This window comes from Triplophysa dalaica, chromosome 22 (assembly GCF_015846415.1).
Source record: "Triplophysa dalaica isolate WHDGS20190420 chromosome 22, ASM1584641v1, whole genome shotgun sequence".
Taxonomy (NCBI): Eukaryota; Metazoa; Chordata; class Actinopteri; order Cypriniformes; family Nemacheilidae; genus Triplophysa; species Triplophysa dalaica.
Genome location: NC_079563.1, coordinates 1,261,791 through 1,276,992, shown reverse-complemented (window position 1 = coordinate 1,276,992; position 15,202 = coordinate 1,261,791). Strand labels below are relative to the sequence as shown.

The window sequence follows — 15,202 nt, the reverse complement described above, 5'->3', positions numbered from 1 at the left end:
TTGTAGTGTGTGACGTCCTATGTGACAAGCCAACGTTAACTAGCTAAGTAACGTTTTAATCGCTAACATAGCAGATTCATGGAAAATACATCGGTAATCAGCATTTTTTGCAACAACTAATTTATTAATGAATCAGCATCAACTACATTAAAGAGAATCTTTTCATTTAAAGTGAATAAAATAGCCTTCTTACTGGAGTTCAACAACCACTGATGAACTGAGCCGCATGCATGACTTGAATGTTTTGCGCAAACACAGGTTAGATGAACAGGGATAGCAGGCAGTGGGCCAAACCACTGTGAGAGGCAGGGGAGGGGGAACTCAACAGTTTTTTTTACTTTAAACACATTTTGTGCGTTTGTATTTTCTTCTAATTACACAACTAGTTTAGGTAAACATAAATATATTTATCACAATAGAGAATGCAAGTTTAATTGATCGAGGGGGCGACAGCCCTCTAAAGGGGGACATGTCTCCTCCGTCCCAACCGGGATTTACGCCCATAGATTATTTACACTAACTATTTGCTAAAGTTAGATCAAGTTGTGCGATGCAGTTTTAAATGTACAGTATGGCTGGGGGATATACCGGCTCATACCGAATACCGGTGTGTATTTTTGATATGATATGCATTTTTTATATATACCGCATTACCGGTGTGTTTAGATTAAACAACGTGCGGAACGCAGCACAGCGCGACACTGTTTCAACTCAACTCAACTCAACTTTATTTATATAGCGCTTTTTTAAAATTTTCATTGTTACAAAGCAGCTGTACATGAGACACATTGAATACTAGTATGAATTCTAAAGCAGCCCTCCCGGCCAGGCAGATAGTGCAAAACAATGTGCAAACGGTGGTGTGGAACCCAAAACAGTGGGATCCCTTTTCACTGTTGCACTGTGACCGGCCATTCACACGGAATGCGTCTTTCTATGTTTGCGAGCATCTCGCGCAAGAGCGGTAACGTACATACTTCTCCCCATCACAATGGGAGCGCGCACCTCGCGGCTGAACAGCTGCATACATTGCATATACAAGTATATTAATTGTAAATTACGTAATAAAAAAAAAAAACTAACAAACATTTTCAAACAACGATCGTATTCCCCTCATATCTGCTTAATATAAGCATCTAATATGATGTGTTTTTAGTTGGAACTGTTTCTCTATATGCTATGGTGAGAAATAAGGGTCAGTAAGGTGGATTGACAGCATGATCCTGTCGCTTTCCTCCCACATATCTAATTTAAGCCTTTGTTTTATGATAAAAAATTATGATTTCAGGAAATCATGAATCGATTGCAGGGCTCTAGAGTGCGACCAATTTGGTCTCAAATGTAACAGAGGGAAGCTAGTGAAGTACTGTGCCATATGTAAACCTCACTCCCCGGCCTCAAGGATGCGGTCTTTACCTCCTCGCTAGAGCACCAGCCTCCCATGCCGGACCCACTCGGTTCGAGGCCCACTTGGAGTGGTGCGTTTTGTTCCGGTTACACAAATGCAACCTTATTTTTCAATGGTGCGACTAAAAATAATCAGAGGTCGCACCGGTGCAACCGGCCTTTCGAGGGAGAAAAAAAGTCTTCCTGTGATTCAACAACAGACACACAAGAGCCGGACAGACATACGCGAGCCGGACCGCTATCGCGAACATAAAAGGGATGATCAAAAGTCCAGACACTATGCACAAAATAAACAATGTAAAACTTGCTTTCCTGCTTATTAGTTTTGTCATTAATGTTTTTTGTTTCCTTCTGTAGTGATAATGGCAGAGCTCTCGTTCTTTAAATTGTGCTGCACCAATTTCCTTACTTTCGTTTAATTCAAACGGTTTTGTACAGTATTTTTATAGACTTCAACACCAGGAAATGTTTTTTATTAAATTGTTATTAGAGTTAGTCTCTTATCACTGTAAAGACACTTTTACTTGTGATACTGGACTGTTGTAGTTTTATTTTCATCACTTTACTTCAAACACGTTTTTCTCTAAATTCCGTTGAACATCATAGCGCTTCAGCCGACCTCAGCCATAACTTTAGTTACATAAACAAGATATGAGGAAAATAAAACTGATTTGAATAGGGCTTGAATATGGTATCAAAAACTGTATATAAATTTGCACCATCTGTTGGGTTTTCTCAAATCTAATCATATATGAACATAAACATTAAAATATTTAATATATAAATGAATATAAATAACAACGGCTCTATTGGGCATTCGGTTGTATTAAAATACAAAAAGTTCCGAGACGCAATTACAGCATGATGACTTCACGAACATACTAATTACCACCTTACGCCACCTTGCACCATAGTGACGGGTAATAATATTTTTTACGAGCCTGTCAGTTTAAAGGACGCACAATAAAAACGTTTAGCGCAACCTCTGGTTAGTACATTTGAAAATGCATGTGTTGCAGTCAGACAGAGACAAGTGAGTAGCCTAATGATGTCAGTTAAACAGAGTGCACTGTACAATCAAATTAGTTGATCTTACTTAAAAAAATCACGCAAACCGATTGCCTTAAAAAAAAAAGTAAAGTGAAACGGTATTGTTAAGTTCAAGTAACTAAAAAAATTAGTTCAGATGTACTCTTGACTTAACTATTATTACCAACTTAAGAATTTCCATTTGATTTATTGCGATGAAAACCTGGACAAGTTTGCAATACTCAATTTTGATTACTGTATAGCTAAATAAAATTTTGCTACAGTTTAAATATTTAATTTATCCCTAATTGCAGTTTTAAGTTCACTTAGTTAATTTCTTTATTTCACATAAATATTATTCTTAAAATGCATAAATCAAACACCTTGACTTGTGCGAGACAAAATGAGCAATAGGAGACTGATCTCAGACCTGTGTGCACAGACTGCTCACTGGTAAAAACACATGTAGCTTCGCAGACCCTAATCACATGCAACTATCTTCTAAACAGTGGTAACCACAAAACTGAAAAATATGTCAAACTCTTCTAAATATCTAAGAGAAGTGAACATTAAACACTATCAAGTCTTTAACTTTACTGAAAACATATAAAATAATCATATTTTTAAAAATGCACTCTCCTAATGCAGTTTGGCGCAAAGCATGCTGGGAATCTTTTCTGCGTACAGACAGGACCTGCTCTCCACTGCCTCTCGCTGGTGTAGTAAAGTAATTGCTTCGCTTGCCGCTACTTGCTTGATTTAAGTAAAATATACTAAAGGCGAAAAGTAAGGTGTTTCATTTCCCCTGCAAGTAATTGTAACTTAATAAAAACTAGTAATATGTATACATTTTGATAACTGAGTAAAGTTAACAAATAATTTGTAAGTAAGGACAACAATTCGATTTTACAGTGTGGTTGTAGCAGCGAATGATGAGAGAAGATGAAAAGAACAATTGACAACTTTTTCGTGAATAATGTTAATGTAACGCCTGATCCGTCCAAAAATCATAAGCAATGCTCTAACACGGAGCCATCAACCTCCCAGGTTATGTCAAGCCTCGGTCCATTTATCTTGAGGTCTTTTATGTTTAAATTTCAGTTAAGCGAAGCACTTTAAGCACCAACACAAGTTACCTTTCTTGTAGATTTGTGCTTCAAATAAAGAACTTCGTGTTGACCAGATAGTTAGTTAATCATTAACAAGTAAATTTTGCCTATATGGACATAAAAAAATGTAACTGGTAAAACCAGTTAAATGTTAAATGCGTTAAATGCGATGCGGTGGAAAATTTGGGTGCACCTAACTTTTGTGATGGTGTACCTAAGAAAAAAAGTTAGGCGCATCAGTGCAACCAGTGCAAAAAGTGAGTCTAGAGCCCTGCATTGTGACTTTGTAAAACACAACAGACATCAAATGCAGAATGATTTTCCACTTGACAAACTGTTTATTGCTGAAAGAGAATCTGTGCATATAACTGTCTTTGTTAGGTGTATTTCTTCTATGCACTGAAGTGCCAACACAATTGCTATTAGTTCTGCAGTTAATACAGAAAGATGATCTGAAGTTCTTTTTGACATTTTCATTTTAAATAGAGGAATATATACTGCTATAGCAGTTTTCCCAGAATCTGGATCCTTTGAACCGTCAGTGTACAATTGTACTGCACTATAATAAGTAAGATCTAAATATTTCTGTACAAATGAACTTTCTAATACACTTGTTTCATTGTTATGTTTTTCTTTATGCAATTGGATATCAACCAAAGGCAATGGGAAGAGCCAAGGAATGGTTGACCTAGCCACTGTAGGGGCAATATGTATGTCACTTAAACCCATATTCCGTGCTTCCTCATTGGCCTTTCATACAAAGCTTGACAAGTTTTTATACTCATGTTCCCAACAGTCCTTCAAAATCATTTTTAACTGGATCCTTAACTTGAACCTACAGATTTCTTGAGGCATCTCTCTCATCTCTACATGAACTGCTGATAATGGTGATGATCTACAAGCTCTGCAACACATTTTCATTGGTTGTGACTGTATTGCCTTTACTTTTAAAAGTTGTGTTTTACATACAGAGCTATATACCATACTGCCATAATCAATGGCCGATCTTGTCAGTGCACAAAATATTCTTTTAAGGGACTGTCTACAAGCTTGAGATTGATGATCAAGGTGCTCCAATCGCAAGTGACTTCGGGAAAACAGGAAGTAACCAATGATGTTTGAGGTTACAACAAAACAGCAAGTCCCGCCCCGCGACAGCCAAAAATAAAAATGTTCGCGCGAGCAAAAGCAGCAGAGGAGAGCGCGAGACTATATATGCGCGTTCTGCGAGGGCTCGTAATTGCGCGCACAGAAGATGTAATGCGCGTGCGAGGGCTTGTATTGCGCGCACATTGGATGCCATGCGCGCGTGAATGTTTCAAACGAGCTTGCGGGATTCCGTTTCCTCGCGTGTAGATCCGTTGTCCTCTCGCAGAAGTTATGTGCCGCGCGCAGCAAGCATCAGCAGTGCGCTCGTTTCTTTTTGGCATTGTAATGCCTTCATAGAAATGCCTTTGTTCTGAGATGGTGATAATAAACTTTTAATCTAACATTGTGATATAGGCTACTTTTGTGTGTTTTATATTTGTGGATTTTATTGTAGACTGGTCAAGTGTTGATGTGATATTAAATATAGGCTAAATTGACCAAACGTGGTTAACTTACTGCTGGCGGTAAAAAAAATACATTTAACAAACAGAAAACACGCCAAACATTTTTCTAAATTAACCCTATAAACGAAATAAAACAAAATATAATCACTTTTCTGTAAAATACTAAATCTGAGCTATTATAACAGTAGTATAAGCTGTGTCGGTGGAGCGAAAAAAAGACGGGGTTCGGGTCAAAACATTTTGATAAGCTGCAGGGCTGGGCTCCAACCCGTGCTTCTCGGGCCAGGGACAGGCTAGGGACTAGATTTGAGGCCCGTGCAGGGCTCTACCCCGGAGCCAGAGCCTCAATATGCATATGACCAGGTGCGTGAGCGGGCAAGACTATGCATCACCGTGGGAAACTTCGTGGAGTTCGAGGGGCTAGAGGGAAGCCCAGCCCACACTCCTGCTGCAGATGGTTAGCCATTACTGGACTCAATATAGACTGGGCTAATGAAGCAGACTTTTGGCTGCTCCCTTCCCACTAGTCCCATCCAGCTCATCCACGTCCCTGCTGGTTTTGTCCAGCTCTTCCACATCCCTGCTGGTCCTGTCCAGCTCTTTCACATCTCGTCTTGTTCTGTCCAGCTACAACCTTCAAGAAGGTCCAGTCCAGCCTCCCTCTCCCGCCTCTGTTGCTGTCAGCCCTGGGTCTGCTGGCACCTGGAGACAGCTCAGCCCACCCTCTGCACAGCAGCGCCATTGGGTCCGATGAGCTTTGGGATCTCCAGCCACCAGCTACCTCGAGGTTGATAATACCCAAAAATAAAACCCAGCGGGCAGTAAGTTGGACGACGCCAACCATTGGTCCTGCACCTCCAACTCAGTTTGGTGAGTGCCTACCTAATGGCCGGGATGGACAACCCACCATCTTTTCCTGAATGGGAGGAGTTGGTTTATCAGCCGTTCCCACAGTTAGTGGAACGGCTGCAGCTTCGAGAGGAGCGTTACCAAGACTCCTCTCCCAGCTGTTGTCCAGTCTCCTCTCGTTCCAGGTTGGGGTCCATTCCCTCTGCCGCCGACGGACCTCGGTGGCAAACGGGGGAGACGGGAGTCCTGAGGGTCCTCGTCTGAGGCCCCCAATCCCGAGCTGCCCAACCCATTCACCTTGTTCCTTCAACCGACCACCAGGCGGGTGGCTCGGCTGAAGAAGAAGAGGCAACGGAGGGCAGCTCGGAACCAGGGGTCCTGTCCGGTCCAGCAGGTGTCCAGTCCGGAGCAACCGGTGGACCCAGTTCCGGCGGTATCTAGCCCCAAATATTTTTTGGGGGGGCGCCGTAGGGAAATGTGACAGTCCGAGCGGCCAGCCCGGCCGCAGATTCCCCCCAGCAGCCGGCACCAAACCCGGTCCAGCAGCCGGCACCAAACCCGGTCCAGCAGCCGGCACCAAACCCGGTCCAGCAGCCGGCACCAAACCCGGTCCAGCAGCCGGCACCAAACCCGGTCCAGCAGCCGGCACCAAACCCGGTCCAGCAGCCGGCACCAAACCCGGTCCAGCAGCCGGCACCAAGCTCGGTCCAGCAACCGGCCTTCCGACCGGCGTCAAGCCCTGTCCAGCGCTGACACAGGGAGAACATGCAAAAAGAGGTAATCGCATACAGGGTAATGTTCCTTTCTTCCTCTATGAATCCCTGAACATACTACAATGCTTTTAAAGCTATGGAGAGAGGCTCTACAGCTAAAGCAAAGAGGGTAGGCAACCCTGGTGCCACGGGAGAGAGGAAATTCGGGAGATGTTTCATAATTTTAAACGTGCATAATAGAGTAACTGTATCCATTAAATTAATTTAGGACCAAAGCCAATTTTTTTGAAAAACTATGAGCTGGTATCCCACTTCAACAGGTTAAATGCTTTTCATGCATCCAGTGAGATAAACATTTCTGGAAGATATGACTTTGAGGGACTAAGGATCATTGTGGAGTACAATAAATAAGGAGACAAGAGACGAATATGCGTCGAGAAAGCTTTACGCTCCACTTTAATAGAATCACACTCTGAACAGCGAGGTCAAAACAACCACGCACATCAACAACCGGAACACAACAACTAAACTAACTCCTCCCTCCCTTAAAGGTACAGTACCTTGTTGAATGTCCCTTCGGTAAAACTTGTGGTTTGCCACATCATGTTCAAAAGTCTGCGAATGTTTGAAGACAAATGATGAGCTACTACAAAGCCTGTCTGATCCTAAGATATAATGGCCGGAAGGTGAACTTCTTAACGTCTGGCAAGTATTTTGCTAGTAATTCATGATCATTATTAATGAGGCTAATAGGTCTACAGATGCCGCAAAGCTCACAAATTAACAAAATATTAGCTATTTTTAAAGCCTTAACACAAACGGCAGAAGATAAAAGCTAACATTAAACATAAACACATTACACAACAATCGTTTGATATTTTCATCACTACCACCAAGCCTCCGATAACTTTTTCAAACTTGATCAACAACGCTTTTATAGAGTTGTGTCCATGTTACATTATTGGTGAGATTTTTATGTGTGATGACGTTTACTCTTCCACCAAAGGATGTAGTCCCTTTTAGCAACCGCCATTTTTAAGACACGATAAATCGTCAAAAACCATGTGCATTACAACTGGTGTGTTTTATGTAATTGAATCAAACGTGAAGGTTTTGTTTAGCACGTACCTCATTTTAGGCATTTAACCAAAAACCCATAAAAAAACATTGACTTTGGGTTGATGGACCAGGAAGTGAGGTAACAACGGTGGTGAGGAAGGCGGGACGAGAGCCGTAGGGCAGGCCGGTGGAGTGAGTGATAGTTGGAATCAGCTGTGTGCACACCGGTCCCACATATCTCACGGAGGAAATGGGGAGCATAAGAGGACAAGCGACGGGACTGCTGACGAGAGAGGACCGGGCCCGGACATATGTTTTAAGTTTGTATTCTTGTGTTCATTTTACTTCCATGTTATTGTATGTTTATTTTGATTAAAGTTTGTTAAATGTTCGCCGGTTCCCGCCTCCTTTCTTCCTTTTATTGAACCGTGTTACAACAACATTATTTAAATCCAGACATTTTTTTTTAAAATCACACTTGACAAATGAGTATTAGTGGATTTAATTAGCCTGAACTCTGGAACTTTTCATCTTTGCAATATGGCGAAACAAACAATGTTTTTTTAAGTGGTGTGAGTTTGCAATAAATTCAAGTAAATCCTTGAAAAGTCCTGAATCAGTGAGAAAAAACTTTGGCTAACTACAGTGCATTTACAGCAAAAAGAAAAAAGGGAGAAGATAGATTACCAGAAAACAGTATAAGGGGTTAGGTCAGGGTTGTTTTGAAATCAGCATGAGATGTTGGTGAGTGTTACTGTGCACATTGCATACCATAAAACTGGCGAGGCAGACAAGTGTAAGCATGTGCAAGAGTTCCTGGAAGGAATACACAATCCCAGCAGACATTAACAGGCTCCAATGATATGGACAATTGATTATGGTTTTACATGCGTCACATCAAAGACAGATTTTAGAGAGAAGATAAACTATTCACAGACAGCTGGGGAAAGACCAACCAGTGAAAAAATCATGCCAAAAAGCTCAACAGTGATTACAATATAGTAAGCCATTATTCTTACAGCCATTACCCATCATCCATGGAAAAAGTCCACACAAACAATATTAAAACTGGAAGTCTTTGTCAAGTAAAAAATTAAATCAAGATGAATCATGTCGGAACCGCTTCCACCTTCAAGGCGGGATGTTCTCATAGCCGTTGTTGATGTTCAAATCACCAAAACAGACACACCCCTACCCCAATCATTCACTTTCGTCAGCGCTTATTTCTACATATGTCCATCCTGTGCCCTTACTGCTTATTGGCTACAAGGTTGTTTTGGTACTCTGCCCGACTTTTTCTAAACAAGCGTAATTCGGAAATCGGACATCCCCGCCTTTAATTGTAAAATCGCAACATATATATTAGAGTGAATAACAATATAGGGAAAATGAAAAATAAACAATATGCAATAACCAGGTTGCACTACTGTTTACACCCTTTAGGGGACTGTGGTATTGTTCAAAATGAATTAGTATACACTTATCATCAATTAAAGTCACTGATTAAGTATGATTTTTTCTGACATCAGTTTGGTAACATCCAATTGAAAAAAGCTGACAGCTTACTCAGCAGATACAGGACTGTAACACATCTCAATAAAATGGAAGGAAGGAGGCGGGAACCGGAAGACATTTTAAACATTTAATAAATTAATATAACAGCCGGCGGCCCCTCACGGACGACCGCCGGCGAACAAAACATGAACAAAAATATAAATACAAACATAACATAAGTTCGGGCCCGGTCCTCTCTCTTCGACGGTCCGGTCGCTCGTTCTTTTTATATGCTCCCATCTCCTACGTGATTCGAGGCCGGTGTGCGCACAGCTGGCGCTAATTCACAATTACTCACCGGACTCGAACCACGGTCTCGCCCTGCCTACTCTACTACATACCCCCATCACCCCTCACAGTGTGCAAGCTCCCTCCCCCTCCTTCGGGGGGGGTGGGGTGGGGGGTATGCAGCGACGAGACGAGACAACGGAGACGGGAGCCCTCGGAGCGACCGGAAAGAGAGAGGGGAGAGAGGAAAAAAAAAATTAGTCCGGTTCCCTGACATGCTGCTGCTTGTTCCTCAACCAGCCGGAGTACTCTTTCGCGGTGCCTTGCGGTGGCCCTGGGGCTTCGGTGGGCGGCCGGCGGTGGCTCCTCCTTAATCTGGGAGTCGGGGCGGGTTCCCCGTCCCCTGCTCCGCCCCCTTGGGCGGACGGACGCAGGCTCCGGCCTCTGGCGGGCGGTGGCCGCACTCGGCGCTTCCGCCCCCTGCTCCTCCCCCTCGGGTGACGGACGCAGGCTCCGGCCTCTGGCGGACGGCGGCAACTCCCCCGCTCCCGCTTGGACGAAAGCCACCCCACCTCGACCCAGGGGCGCGGCAGCAAAGGTCGCCGTTCCACCGAAGTTTTGACGGTGGCCGCACTGTGCACTTCCGTTTCCCCAGAGCCACCGCTTCGGGCAGCCACTGGCGGACGCCCTTCGTCTCCGGCACCGCGAGGCCACTCGGCGGCGAGGACTCTCCGACAGCATGTCTGTCCTTCCTCCCGGGTTTCGGCACCACTGTAACACATCTCAATAAAATGGAAGGAAGGAGGCCCAATAACCCAATAACTTCTCACAGTAACTCTGTGCAAAAAAGACACTGAAATGGTTATGTTCAAGGATATGCTGGGCGTTTGGCCAAAAATCTGTATTATGGTATTTTTGTGGATTGGAGTTTCCCGTTTATTTCCTGACCGTTTTTAATGTGCAAAACAAAAGTCCAGAATATGAACACTACAAAACTAGTTTTGAGCTGTATTCATTAGGCATGTGCTGTGAGGAAATTTCCCCACCATTTATTCAGCAAAGAATCTTGGCGTTTTATCTATAGAACCTGTAACACCTGTAAAACCGCATTTTCCCATTTTAAGAATATATCTAAACTACGTCATTTTCTGTCACTATCAGATGAAGAGAACCTAATTCATGTATTCATAATCAAGACTAGATTATTGCTCCGCACTATTAGGTGGCTGTCCTGTGGGCTTATTACAAAAACTCCAGCTAGTTCAAAACGCAGCAGCTCGAGTTCTTAACTTTAATATTTTGCTTGTAAAGCTGCTTTGTAACAATTAAAATTCTAAAAAGCGCTACATAAATAAAGTTTAGTTGAGAATTAACATTATTATTAACAAAACAAATAGCATAATAAATGTATCCACTAAAAAAAATAAACAAGACCTGGATTTTCGCTATAAACTTTAAAACTGATGCTTAGTTAGTGGTTCATTATAAAAATAGATCTTGACTCTCACTGCTCTGTGCTGCGGGCTGCAAATCGTGTTGTAAACAAAAATAAGGCTGCAAGCTTGCGATGTATAGAGCAATCTACAGAGAAGACGACAAAAAAAAGACAACAGATTTTACTAAAAGATTTAGCGATCACGGTGTAAAAATAAAATAATGATGCAGGCATGTTTCTCATGTCATTATCACCCCTTCTAATATGGCTTCAAATTTAAGGTAAAACTTGTCATTTTTACCCCCCAGCCAGAAACCAGTGGATTACTCCACCGTAACTTTTCATTAATGTCTTTTAATATTTTGGCTTTCATCAATTCAGGTGTTGTAATGAAAAATACTTTTAAAATAATCGTAAATTCAAGGCAGGGACCTTTGGTTGAGTTGAAACGGAAAGACCCTTGCTTATGTACATAGTTGCCTTTAAACAAATATTCAGAAGGACAGATCAACTTCATTTTATAGAAAAGGACCTTTAAAGTTTATTTCTTCATGCCGACAAGTATAAACAAAGGCTCCTACCTGCTCCAGGAATGATGGCTAATTTTGTCTCAACCAGTCCCATCTTAGCAGAGGTGGCTGTAAAATAAAAAGGAAAAGGAAAGTAAAGGAAAAGTATTCAGACTCAATTAGCGTGTGTCAGATGAGCAGATTTTTTGTGTATTATCTCACAAGTCATTAGGAAAAATATAAATGTACCCACTTACAGCAAATAATTGCTTGTAAAATCAAGGGCTATCATACAGAGTATGCAAATAAAGAATAACATTGTCATTAAGCAACTGTGCTGTAATAAAAAATGCAACAAAAAAATAAATTCTTGCTGGATAATTATTTTTAAAGGATTACCTTGTTAATGTTACTTTTGTTCTTTAATTTATCAAAGTTTTCGCAGTATTTGGTGAATTGGTTGCTTTCAGTTTACCAATATGACATGCTGTTGTAGTTCAACTCGTAGACCATGGACACTGGTAAAACCAAGGTCATGGGTTCATGTCCCAAGAATGGCACACAATATATGCATTTTTAGTTACCACGTTGATACCATGTGTTGTTACCATGTCAAACACTTGACTGAGCGTCTGTTACTGCTGTAAGCTCTGGTGATAAAGATTTAACTACATCCATTCGAAGATTTGTACCCGACATACCTTACAATTCTTTTCATGACAAAAATTCGGAGTCAAGGTTATTCTGTGTAACAACCGTTTTACACTGCACGTGTAAGCAGTGCTAAGGCGAAGCGGGAGCAGCGCAAAGGGAGAGAATGCCTTAATAGTCTTGAGATTTCATTGTGCCAGATTCAAGGCACCGTGTGCAAGATGCAGCTTGATTTTTTTGTCTGTGAACATTGAGCTGATATGACTTGCCAAAAAGCAAGTTTTGGCTAATCTGTCCAAAGGACATTCTCCCAGAAGGATTTTGGCTTGTCGATATGAATTTTAGCAAATTCCAGTCTGGCTTTTTTATGTTGGGTCTTTTTCCATCGAGCCCACATTTGATTAAAAAGTGACGTATGGTGCGATCAGAAACTAGCGTACCTTCACCTTGGAGTTCAGCTTGTATCTCTTAGGCAGTTATCCTTGGTTCTTTTTCTACCATTCGCACTATCCTTCTGTTCAATCTGGGGTCAATTTTCCTCTTGTGGCTGTTGTGTGTTGGCACTCTGGCCATTTTAAGTTACCTGTAACCAGTAATGATGCAAGTTTTGATTTAAGCTTGTTGTAGTCATACATTGGGATGATTCACAGCTCAAAGCCTAGCATGTTTCCTATGTAACTACTCCTCTCTTAAATCCCTATGTGATAAGTGTAGGATCTGGTCGGACCAAAGGTGACCATTTGGGAATTGTAAAACACCATGGGCTCTCAGCAGGAATCTACCCGGCGCCAGCGAGTCTGATCCAACTGCCCTCTCTTAAAGCATCCCTCATTTGACCAGGATAGAGTCGAATACACTCCCCTGGACTTCAAAGGAGTCCCATTGGGGAGGACCGAGTGCTCCCCCAAGCAAGAAAAGCCATGTGGGCCCTGGAGACTGAGGACCTCATCTTCATTCTTTTGAATGTCTCTTTCTATCTCCGAAGCCACGAAAGACTGGTTTAAAATGTATATACATGTATTCCCACATTGTATGCTTGTCCCCATGTTATTCAACCTCACCTATAACCTCAAAGGCATGTGTGTTTAGTTGTATTCTGTTTATATTTACATTCTTGTACAAACTACAGGTCAATGTACTTATAATCCTTGCATGTTTCATATCTAAATGTTTCCCTCTTCATTCCTTAAAAGATGGTGTATAGCACAGTAATGTATTTTATACCATACTAATTTTATCTTATTCTAAGAGTATTACAGCCCCAAACTTCTAGGTGACCATAAATGCAAATGAGCTAATGACTCAACTATCCGACAATCCAAGGGACACCCGGGCTTGCGGCTCCCCTCTGGGGAGTCCAATTAGGACATTTTCGTCCTATTGCCTCGTTGCCCTTCCTGTTGAAAGTACTGGAAAAGGTTGTACTTCACCAGTTATCTGCATTCCTCTCAGATCATGCTTTTTGAGACAGGTTTCAGTCAGGGTTCAGAGCTCGGCATAGTACTGAAACAGCTCTGCTTAAAGTGTTCAACAACCTCCTGCTGATGTTAGATTCAGGGATCTTTCCCCTATCTTAATCTTACTGGATTTAACAGCTGCTTTTGATACAATCCATCATAAGATTATTTTATAATCTTTTATAATCACGCCTACAGCATGAAGTGGGGATTAATGGCACTATCTTGCGCTGGTTTTCCTCCTATCTGTCTAACAGGTCGATCTCAGTCACCATTGGTAACCATTCTTCTCCTGCAGCCCCTGTATTTTGTGGATTACCTCAAGGGTCAATTCTTAGTCCAATCCTGTTCTCCTTATATATGTTTCTCTTGGGGTCTATTTTTGGGAAATTTGGGATTACCTATCACTGCTACGCTGACGACTCGCAACTGTATGTCCCGTTAAACCCAGTGGAGAAGTCATACTCTACATTGGTTCAGTGCCTCACTGAAATAAATGCATAGGTTGCGAATAACTTTCTCCACTTGAATGAGTCTGAAACAGAAGTGATGTGTTTGAACCTTTAAGTTCCAATCCACTTATTATGTCCCAAAACATCCATCCCCTTGCTCAACTCAACTCAACTCAACTTTATTTATATAACGTTCATTTTATGTTCATTGTTACAAAGCAGCTGTACATGAGACACATTGAATACAAGAAAAACAACTAAAGGCATATACCTGTAAAAACAAGAAAAAGGTGAAAACAACAAAAGACAGACACACAATATGCATACAAACTTACACACATTGACATAGACTCACACACACAAACACACTCGCACACACGCAAAGTGAAAGCACACATTTGAGATAAAGGAGAGAGAATCACATGTCAAATATTAAACAGACTATAAATTCTTATATGCAATATTAATGATGTCTAACTTCTAAAGCAGCCCCCCCGGCCAGGCAAATAGTGCAAAACAACATGCTAAGCACATTGGTGTTGTTTTTGACTCAGAGATGAACTGTGGGAAACAGGTTAATTCAGTGGTGAAAACATGCTTATATTTTATTCGGTTGGTAGCTAAGATAAAACCTATTCTATCCATGAGTAATTTGGAGAAGATCATCCATGCTTTTGTATCAACCAGGCTGGAGAATTCCAATTATTTGTATTCAGGTCTGCCTCACTCAACGTTACATAGGCTACAGCACGTGCAAAATGCAGCTGCCAGATTATTGACTGGAAGGAAGAGGAGTGATAGAATAACCCGAATCTTAACTAAATTTCCAATATCGGTCAGGTCAAGATTTGGTTTCTACAGTAGTGGCCTTATTACTGAATGCTTAAGGCAAGAAGGGAAATCCCCAGTACTCAGTGAACTATTAACAATTAATAACACAGCTGGCCTAACCACTCCTAATACTTCTCTAAAAAGATGAGTCGGAATAAAATCAGCTGGGGAAGAAGACGGCTTTAAAGATATAATTATTTGTGATAGTTTATTAAGATCAATTTGATAAAAGTTTGCTAGCTGAATGGGGTTGGCAGCCGAATTAGAAAATTCCGGGCCATCCTTCGTACTCGGGATGCAAGTGTATAAAGTCTCTATCTCATTCCTAAAAAAAGTTCAGGAACTTATTACACAACTCCGGGTTAG

General features: G+C 41.6%; 1 protein-coding gene across 1 annotated transcript in view; it reads right to left on the bottom strand.

Annotated features, from left to right (window-relative positions):
* auh (AU RNA binding protein/enoyl-CoA hydratase) overlaps positions 1-15,202 on the bottom strand; it is a 37,731-nt gene that overhangs the window by 5,943 nt on the left and 16,586 nt on the right. Inside the window, exon 6 of the mRNA XM_056737091.1 lies at positions 11,518-11,574. Coding sequence (XP_056593069.1) covers positions 11,518-11,574 — 57 coding nt within the window. The remainder of the gene's footprint in view (positions 1-11,517; positions 11,575-15,202) is intronic.